The sequence below is a fragment of the Lathyrus oleraceus genome, chromosome 3 (genome assembly GCF_024323335.1).
Source record: "Lathyrus oleraceus cultivar Zhongwan6 chromosome 3, CAAS_Psat_ZW6_1.0, whole genome shotgun sequence".
Lineage (NCBI taxonomy): Eukaryota > Viridiplantae > Streptophyta > Magnoliopsida > Fabales > Fabaceae > Lathyrus > Lathyrus oleraceus.
This window is the reverse complement of record NC_066581.1, coordinates 385439989-385450405: the sequence shown is the minus strand read 5'-3', so window position 1 is coordinate 385450405 and position 10417 is coordinate 385439989. Positions and strand designations below refer to the sequence as shown.

General features: G+C 30.2%; 1 protein-coding gene across 1 annotated transcript; it reads left to right on the top strand.

Annotated features, from left to right (window-relative positions):
* The first annotated feature begins 2223 nt into the window (after positions 1–2223).
* LOC127131376 (ABC transporter B family member 15) lies at positions 2224–9779 on the top strand. Its single transcript, XM_051060303.1, has 8 exons — positions 2224–2392; positions 5115–5365; positions 5447–5501; positions 5583–5761; positions 6181–6638; positions 6763–7303; positions 7385–8254; positions 8348–9779. The coding sequence occupies exons 1-8, from the start codon at positions 2224–2226 to the stop codon at positions 9728–9730; spliced, it is 3906 nt and encodes a 1301-aa protein (XP_050916260.1). The 3' UTR covers positions 9731–9779.
* Positions 9780–10417: the final 638 nt, after the last annotated feature.

Here is a 10417-nt window from a genome sequence, read left to right as displayed (position 1 = left end):
AACAATATATTATTGGGGTACTGGTTTAAAAATTAGAAGTGGCACAAGAATTATAATACCCAAGGGTGTAATCTTTATTTATATAAATATTTTCTTATTTATTTCATAATGAAATATTTATGTTTCAGTGATAATATATGTTTCATTGCATACATTATACATAAAACACTAAAAAAAAATATTTTAAACATTAAAAATATATTTAAAACACTAAAAATTTATCATTGTTAATTTAAACAATATTTATTTAAAAAATATCTATTACATAAGACTTTTAAAGAAGTACTTATTACAAGTAAATAAGTATTACTTTAAAATGATATTTAAACATAATTAAATGATATTCAGAATAATTGTGTAAAAAATATTATGTAATAAATTTCAATTCTAAAATAAACAATTTATTAAATGTTCAATTAAAATTTATAATATAGAATAATATTATTAAATATGAAATATATAATATTTTAAATAAAAATGTAATTAAAATGCTTGAGATATGTTTATTTCAAATATGGCAAAATTATTATATAATATATACATGTGAAGAGAAAATAAATCAAATCAAGCACACTAGGCTAATGGGAGCCTACTCCATTTAAGGTAACGTCGTCCGTTGTAGACATAGTCCCCTTCCCTTGACAACAAAATTTTGGACTATTAAGCTTTTAAATTCTCCAAACTTAAAAATAATAAAAAAACTAGATTTTAAAAAAAAAATTAAAAAAAAAATTGCCGACTTGATAATCCATATAATTAAAAAATAATAATAAAAAAAAACTTTCATATGACAGGAAAGTATGGGTATTAAGTATTAACTAGGGATGATAATGTACAGAGTTTGGATAGGGTACTATAATACCCATCCCCATGCCCGCAATTTGAAAAAATCATCGTGTCCGAGTCCATATCCGCTTGGGTGCCAAAGTTAGCACCCGTACCCGTGCCCTATGGATATGTAGGTACCTATGCCCGTACCGTGACCCGCATTCCTATTAAAAATAAATAGATCAATTATAAAATATCATATAATTTTAAGTTTTTAAAAATATTTAAAAAAATTTCAAACAATTTATTATTAAAATAAACAAACACTTAATTAAATATTTAATGGTTTGACATTGATATACGTTTTATAACTAATAGACATACATTTTTATATAATAATATAAATTAAAATATGTAAATAAAAATAAAAATACATAAATATATAGTGTGCGGGTATGGGGCGGGTTGTGTACCAAGATGCTCATACCCGCACCCGTACCCGCTTATTTTTATGGGTAATTGCCCGAGCTCATGTTCGTATCCATTTTTCCGGATTTTTATCCTACCCGTTGTGCGTAAATTTGTGGGTGCCCATTGGGATGAGTCAAATTGTCATCCCTAATATTAACCCTACAGCAAACAACTTTAATCATCTCACTTTTATTTAAGGAAATATTTTTTTATATTTTATTTTTATTAAATAAATATAATGAAATATATATGTAATATTAGTACATATTATTTTCTTATTTAAATATCTCCTTATTTATTTCAGAAGGAAATACTTACATTTTAGTGATAATACATATGTTTTATAGGAGACATTATAAATAAAACATTAAAAATATGTTTAAAATGGTTAATAGGTATTTATCCCTATCAATTTAAGCTTCTTTTGAATTTTTCTCTGTAATTTTTTTTTAAAATTATAATATTTGTAGATTCCCTTAACTTAAACCTTTTAGTGGTCAGATTCACTTGAGGAGCTGATGTGACAAGTGAGTGTTAGTTAAATCTAAAAATTCATTGCCACGTGTACCAAATCTTTGACACATCATGTGATCATAGATAATTGAGAATTTTACTCTTGTTTTCCGTCCTTCATATTTTCCCTAAATTAGAAGACGACGAGCTTGCAGTGAAAACGACATACATGCTATTGATGTTGCTACTTATATTGTCAGAAACTCCATTGAAGGTCATTTGTATGTTGAACACAATGTGAAGCATCAAGGTCAAAGTGGTTGAGCCTTAATGTGTTGATGTTACTGTTATGAATGAATCAAGTGATAAGATGCAGATGAAAGTGATGATGGTGCAAGGAATGTTAGGTTTGATGATAATGAGGAGGATAAAACAACTGGATTGAATGATGGATTTGAATATGTTGAAGTCAACATGCCCAAAGACGGTTGAAAGAGAGTTGACATAAATGGAAAGTCATATAGGATTAAGATGTGTGGAAGTAAGTCACCTATGAAGAAGAAGAAATTAACTCCAAAGAAGAAAATGAATGTGAAGGTGAAGGTGATGTCACCTGCTAAGAAATCAAAAGATGATGCTGAAGAAAAATATCATAAATCCAAGGATGATGGAGAAAACCAATATATGAGTGATGAATTAGGTAGCTCAGACCCAATATCGTCCTTGCCAAACTCTCTCATCCCAAATAATGCAATCACCTGCTAAGTTATTGTCAACTGTCTTAATTCCAGATTTCCACTCTATTTCATCAAGGTCATTATCCCAAATAAATAAATCTCAGTTGGTCCCTTTTTGCAATTAAGAACCTAGCGAATTGTTAATTTAGGGAAGAACGAAAAATAAGAAACAATGTTATATGATTTTCATACCTTTTGTCAATTCTTACATCTCCAAAATTTCCTCTTCGGTTTTTTCGGCATATTTGAGACCTAAATCTTCATGACCTGATTGCAACCACATCTAGGCGTTTTTCTTCCATTTGAAGTACCGATTAAGGACGATTTGTTATATGCCATTTCCAAGCCATGATACGCGTGAACGACGAATGTAGAAAATGAATTGGGTGAATTAGGATTGCAAAGAGGATTAATGTAGAAGATGAATTACATGAACTATGGTCATATGATGTGTCAAGGATTTGGTACATATGGCAATAAATCTTTAGATTCAGTCAACATCCACTTGCCAGATCAGCACCTCAAAAAGGTTTAAGTCAAGAGAATCTGACCACTAAAAGGTTTAAGTCAAGAGAATCTTCATGTGGCAAGGTTGCAATTTTTTAAAAAAAATTTATAGGGGGAAAACCAAAAGACCTCTAAATGGCAGGGGATAAATGCATATTAACCATATTTAAAAACATCAAACACTAAATATTTATTTGATGTTATTTAAATAATATTTATTTAAAAAATATACATTGCATATTATTTTGAAATAAGTATTTATTACATGTAAATAAATTTTATTTTAAAATAAAATTTATTTACATGTAATAAATACTTATTTCAAAATAATATGCAATGTATATTTTTTAAATAAATATTATTTAAATAACATCAAATAAATATTTAGTGTTTGATGTTTTTAAATATGGTTAATATGCATTTATCCCCTGCCATTTAGAGGTCTTTTGGTTTTCCCCCTATAAATTTTTTTTAAAAAATTGCAACCTTGCCACATGATGTTTTTAAATATGGTTAATATGCATTTAAATAGTCTTTTGGTTCCGTTAAATTAACTTGTTTTTATTTTTTAGTCCATGTATCTTTTCTTTTCCTAAGAATAATTCCTAAATATTAAAATCTTTTTGATTTTAGTCCTTAAAATTGAAATCTGCAGAAAAATTTGTAGAAAAATCCGCAGGAAACCTGTGGATTTTCCTGCGAATTTTTATTTTAGGGACTAAAACCAAATGTAATTCAACATTGAAGGACTTTTATCCAGGAAAAAAATATACATTGACGAAAGCAAAATACACGTCAATTTACTGAAATCAAAAAATTATTTAAGTCAAGATTTTAAATAAAATTATATATGAAATGTTTGAAATATATTTGTTTCTAATATGGCAAAATTATTATCTAATATATACATTTTAGAAGAGAATAAATCAAAACAAAAAATAACACCCATTTAAGGGAAAGGTATTTAAGGGAAAGGTCAAGAGTTATAGTTAATTTAATTTTGAACTTTCAAGATTTTAAATTCTCTAAAGTTAAAACAAATAAAAATAAAAATTATGTGAATGTAAAAGAAAAAAAAATGTAAACATCACAATCTATATCATTAAAATAAACTCTCATATGAACATGGGAAAATGAATATTAATCCTTTATTAACTTTATATTTTTGTTTTCAATCACTTTTCTTTTACTTTCACTTTTCACTTATAACAAACAACTTTATAATCATCTTACTTTTTACTTACTTTCTACTAGATTTCGTTCCTTTTAATTTACATTATTTTCTTTTCCTTTCTTTTCTTTCATTTACTTCTCGATTTCAACATAGTACAATTTTCAAACAGAAAGTTCTATTCATCCAAATGATTTTCCTCCCACTACACTGATTTCTATAAAAGTGGTAATATTGATAATTAATTTAAAAAGTTTGTTATTTTGGTATTATTTTTATAAAAAAAATGGTTATTTTATTTTAAAAAATCTAATAATCATCTAACTTTCATTTAAAATAATATTTATTTTTATTAAGGAAATATTTATTTTTGACTATTTATTTTTAAAACGAAATATAATTAAATATCTATGTATTATTAAAAAATACATCATCTGGTCAATATTATAAACAATATTTTTTTTTTAGATTTATTGAATAATTAATGTATCTGATATATAATAATGATCAAATAGATTATTTATTCAATGAATCTAAAAAGTCTTTTTTTCCTATAATAGTGACGCAAGGGTATAATATTTATTTATGTAAATATTTTCTCATTTATTTCATAATAAAATAAAACACTAAAGATATATTTTAAACATTAAAAATACTAAAAATTTATGACATGATTATATAAACAATTGTTTTAAAAATTATCTATTACGGAATATTTTTAAAGAGGTATTTATTAGAAGTAAATAAGTATTATTTTAAAATAATATTTAAACACAATTAAATGATATTCAGAATAATTGTGTAAAAAATATTATGTAATAAATTTCAATTCTAAAATAAATAATTTATTAAATATTAAGAACATGAAATTAATCTTCTAGAAATTAATCTTCTAGAAATTAATAAAATCCATTAACATTTGTATTATTCTAGTTCAAATAATTTTGCCCCCACCACACTGATTTCTATAAATTCTTAATTATGCTACAACATTGTTCAAAACCAAGTGGGTCTTGGAAACCTTATTGTTGTTTGGAATCAGAAAAAGGAAAAGAAGAAGAACATGAATGGTTCAATATGGTCCATTTTCATGCATGCTGATACACAAGATTGGTTCCTTATGATTTTAGGTACCATTGGAGCTATTGGTGAAGGCTTTACTGCACCTTTGGTATTGATTCTTAATAGCCGCATGATTAATAATTATGGAAATTCATCTAACATTGATGGTAACACTTTCATCCATAATATCAATAAGGTGTATATCTCTCTCTAAACATTCTCTCTCACAGATGAAATAATATCTAATTGTGTTTTGTTTTTTTTATTCATGATGCAGAACGCAATGGCTTGGTTCTATTTGGCTTGTGCATGTTTTGTTGTTTGTTTCTTTGGTGAGTTTTCTTTTACTCTTTTTGTTTAAAATTTACAAAATAATCAATGCTTTTGTCCTAATTTTTTGACATGTTTTTTAGAGGGTTATTGTTGGACGAGGACAAGTGGAAGACAAGCTGCAAAAATGAGATGCAGATATTTGAAAGCAGTTCTTAGACAAGATGTTGCTTACTTTGATTTACAAGTCACAAGTACTTCCGAGATTATCACTAGCGTCTCCAACGATACTCTTTTAATTCAAGATATTCTTAGTGAAAAGGTATTATGATTTTTTCCCACTATTTTAAAACGTGTGCAAAAATAAAATACGCCGCAAGATCCAAAATTCACTAAGTAAATAAAGTTACATAACATATTTATCACAATCAAATTGTTATTAAATAGAATGTATATTTGTTAAGAATAATAAATTAAGTGTGAGTTGGAGTTCTATAATAGTTATAAATGTGAAGATTTGAGTATTTATAAGTGATAGAATCCAAACAGATATCATCTTAAGATTTTAGATGAATAGGTGGTGACTCTCTCATTTATGTATTGCTCTTAGCTTAATATTGATATTCATGAGCTAGAGTTTATATTTATATACTCGTAATTAAATCGTGACTAAATAGAATTGATAAAAAAAAATTTAAGAATTGAATTCTTATATATGAAACAAATTTTTGTGTTATTCAGGTTCCAAATTTCTTGATGAACATTTCATGGTTCATTGCAAGCTACATGATGCCTTTTATAATACTATGGAGAATGGCAATTGTAGCGTTACCATTTTGTATTATTCTAGTGATCCCTGGATTTATCTATGGCAAGACTTTGATGAGTTTATCGAGAAATATCAGAGAAGAGTATAATCAAGCTGGTACAGTTGCGGAACAAGCACTATCTTCTATCAGAACTGTTTATTCTTTTGTGGGGGAACAGAAGTCCATGAATGCTTTCTCTAAAGCTCTAGAAGGTACTGTGGAGTTGGGTTTAAAACAAGGATTAACGAAAGGTTTAGCCATTGGAAGCAATGGTTTTGTGTTTGCTATTTGGGCTCTCTTGTGCTATTATGGTAGCAAAATGGTCATGGATCATGGTGCTCAAGGAGGGACAGTTTTTGCAGTTGGAGCAAGCATAACGGTTGGTGGATTGTAAGTATATATATTTCTTCCCTTATCTTTTTCTTATCGAGTAGATCATGTGTACAAATTTTTTTAAAAAATCGATAATTACAACCATGTAATCGAATAGTCGACATTTACTTGTGTGAATCAGAGCATTAGGAGCTAGTTTGTCCAACTTGAAGTATTTCTCTGAAGCAATTTCGGCCGGTGAAAGAATCAAGAGAGTGATAGAAAGAGTTCCGAAGATAGATTCTAACAGCACAAAAGGAGAAATATTAGAAAATGTTTCCGGGGATGTGGAATTTGACAATGTAGAATTTTCATACCCAACAAGACCAGAAACCATTATCCTTAAAAAATTCTGTCTCAAGATTCCAGCAGGAAAAACAGTTGCATTGGTTGGTGAAAGTGGTTCAGGGAAATCGACAGTGGTATCATTGTTGCAGCGATTTTATGATCCTACTGGTGGAGAGATACGTCTTGATGGAGTTTCTATTCATAAATTAAATATTAAATGGCTTAGATCAATGATGGGTTTGGTTAGTCAAGAACCTGCTTTGTTTGCAACAAGCATTAAAGAGAATATAATGTTTGGTAAAGAAGATGCTACTGAAGATGAGATTGTTGAAGCTGCTCAAATTTGTAATGCTCATGATTTCATTTCATTGCTTCCTTCCGGTTACAATACTCAGGTAGCCCGTCTTTCACGCTCTCTCTGAAACGGCTCTAGCTATATTTGAACCACTAATTAATATATCTGTGTCATAATACAGGTAGGAGAAAGAGGGGTTCAACTATCAGGTGGACAAAAACAAAGGATAGCAATTGCAAGAGCAATAATTAAAAAACCACGAATCCTTCTTTTAGACGAAGCAACCAGTGCATTAGATACCGAGTCTGAACAACTTGTTCAACAAGCCCTCGACAATGCAACAACAGGTTGCACAGCTGTAATCATCGCTCATCGTCTCTCCACAATCCAAAATGCCGACATTGTTGCTGTCGTGCACGGTGGAGAAGTTACTGAAATTGGTTCACATGACGAACTTCTCCAAAACGATAACAACCTCTACGCCTCCCTCATTCGTCTTCAACAAACCAAGACAGAATCAGAAGAAACCGTTACAACCACTTTCACAAAAGAGAAAACCGCGTCCCCAGTGGTGAACCCTACCAATTTGGTTGAAGATAAAATCAATACTAACAGCTACAATAATGTTAGTATTAGTAACAACGATGTTGCTACTGATAATACAGTGTCGTTTTGGAGATTACTTGCATTGAATGCTCCAGAATGGAAGCAGGCGGTTTTGGGGAGTTTGAATGCAATGGTGTTTGGTGCAATTCAACCTACTTTTGCATTTACCCTAGGATCAATGATATCTGTGTATTTTTATACCGATCATGAGGAGATAAAAAACAAGACTAGGGTTTATTCACTTGTGTTTTTCGGTTTCTCGTTGATAACTTTGGTGGTTACTATTGGACAACACTATAACTTTGCTTACATGGGAGAGTACTTGACTAAACGTGTAAGAGAGAGCATGCTTTCTAAAATACTCACTTTTGAAGTTGGATGGTTTGATCAAGATGAAAATTCTAGTGGTGCTGTTTCTTCTCGACTTGCCAATGATGCTAATGTGGTAAGTTTCTATTTTGTGAATTTTTTAAATTATCACTTCTTTCTATCTTTAATCAATTTTACTATGATTATTGATGCATAATCTTTTGTTCAGGTGAGGTCATTAGTTGGTGATAGAATGTCTTTGTTGGTACAAACTTTCTCAGCAGTAGCAACAGCATACACTATGGGTTTAATCATTTCATGGAGGCTCACACTTGTTACCATTGCTACTCAACCAATTATAATAGCTTGTTATTATACAAAAGGTGTTTTACTCAAAAGCCTTTCAAGCAAGACTATTAAGGCCCAACAACAAAGTAGTAAGTTAGCTTCTGAGGCTGTTTCAAATCTTAGAACCATTACTGCATTTTCATCTCAAGATAGAATACTCAAAATGCTTGAAGAGGCCCAACAAGGCCCAATCAAAGAGAATTTTCGACAAGCATGGTTTGCTGGTCTTGGGCTTGGGTGTTCGCAATTCTTCATGGCTTCTTCTTGGGCCTTAAATTATTGGTACGGCGGGAAGCTTTTGGTTGATGGGATGATAACGAAGAAAGCATTATTTGAGAGTTTTATGGTTGTGTTGACTACGGGGCGGGTTATAGGTGAGGCTGGAAGCATGACTAAAGATATTTCCAAAGGTGCAGATACCGTGAGCTCGATCTTTACCATCCTAGATCGACACACACAAATCGAACCAGACGATCTTGATGGGTTTAAGCCTGTTAATTTAACAGGCCAAATAGAATTTCACGACGTGCATTTTGCATACCCTGCAAGGCCTAATGTGATTATATTTCAAGATTTTTCAATTAAAATTGAAGCGGGAAAATCAACCGCATTAGTAGGTCAAAGCGGTTCAGGAAAGTCGACGATCATAGGATTAATAGAGAGATTCTACGATCCACTAAAAGGAAGTGTAACAATAGATGATATGAACATAAAATCATATAACCTAAAGTCACTTAGAAAACACATAGCACTTGTGAGCCAAGAGCCAACATTGATCAATGGAACCATAAGGGACAACATTGCATATGGAACAACATGTGAGAAAATTGATGAAAATGAGATCATAGAGGCAGCAAGAGTAGCCAATGCTCATGATTTCATAGCTGGTTTAAGAGATGGGTATGAGACATGGTGTGGAGACAAAGGGGTTCAACTTTCAGGGGGACAAAAACAAAGGATAGCAATAGCTAGGGCTATGCTAAAGAATCCAAAAGTTTTGCTACTAGATGAGGCAACAAGTGCACTGGATAACAATTCAGAGAAAGTGGTGCAAGAAGCATTGGATAAGGTGATGGTTGGAAGGACAAGTGTGGTTGTGGCACATAGGTTGAGTACAATACAAAATTGTGATGTCATTGCTGTTTTGGATAATGGGAAAATGGTTGAGATTGGAACTCACAAAACTTTGTTGGCTAATGGACCTTCTGGTGCTTATTACTCTTTAGTAAAGCTTCAAACTAAACATGCAGCCTCAACTGATTAATTTCTTTTCCATTTTATTTATATGTGAGAGAGATAGCTTGAGATCCATAGGGAACTTTTAAATTATGTTTTTTTTTCTTTCTTATTAGCAATTTGTATTATTCTCAAATAATGGAAGGATTATTCTGAGATTATTTTTTAGTATCATACATTAAAATAATAGTATTTTAGTAATCATTTCAATATTATTCTTACATTTCTTTTCTATGAAGTTTTAATGACCCCTTCACAAGATATATCAGGTAAGAGGTTATACATCAGATTTACAACAAAAGCTAATGGGTATTTAAGCCTCCAAAATGAGCATCAATTCCTACCTGCACCTATGCCAAAAAGAATGGTTGAATCAATATTCTTATTACCTTATACTTTTGGTCTAATTTGATGTTTTTTTTATTTAAAATTTTTAGTGCTTTAATTTTAAAAATTAGTTTTTTGGTTTCCGAACTATATTTTTCTTGAGATTTCCATGGTTCAAGTTCGGAGCCAAATACACAATATTTCAAGTTCAGAGTCTGATTATTAATTCCTTGAAAACTCAAATGATTGGATCTGATTCTAGGTTGAGATTCTTTCTTAATCATCAGCATGAAAGTTTTTCGGACTCAGATAATATACCATTTCCTTAGAAACTGGTAACTTACATTTTGATTTGTGAAACTTCAAATGAGCTTTTGATGTTTGAACT

Coding starts and splice junctions, on each gene's coding strand:
- LOC127131376 (XM_051060303.1), top strand. CDS start 2,224: ATGTGTGGAAGTAAGTCACCTATGAAGAAGAAGAAATTAACTCCAAAG. Junction 5,366..5,446: donor TCATCCATAATATCAATAAG/GTGTATATCTCT, acceptor TTCATGATGCAG/AACGCAATGGCTTGGTTCTA. Junction 7,304..7,384: donor CTTCCGGTTACAATACTCAG/GTAGCCCGTCTT, acceptor GTCATAATACAG/GTAGGAGAAAGAGGGGTTCA.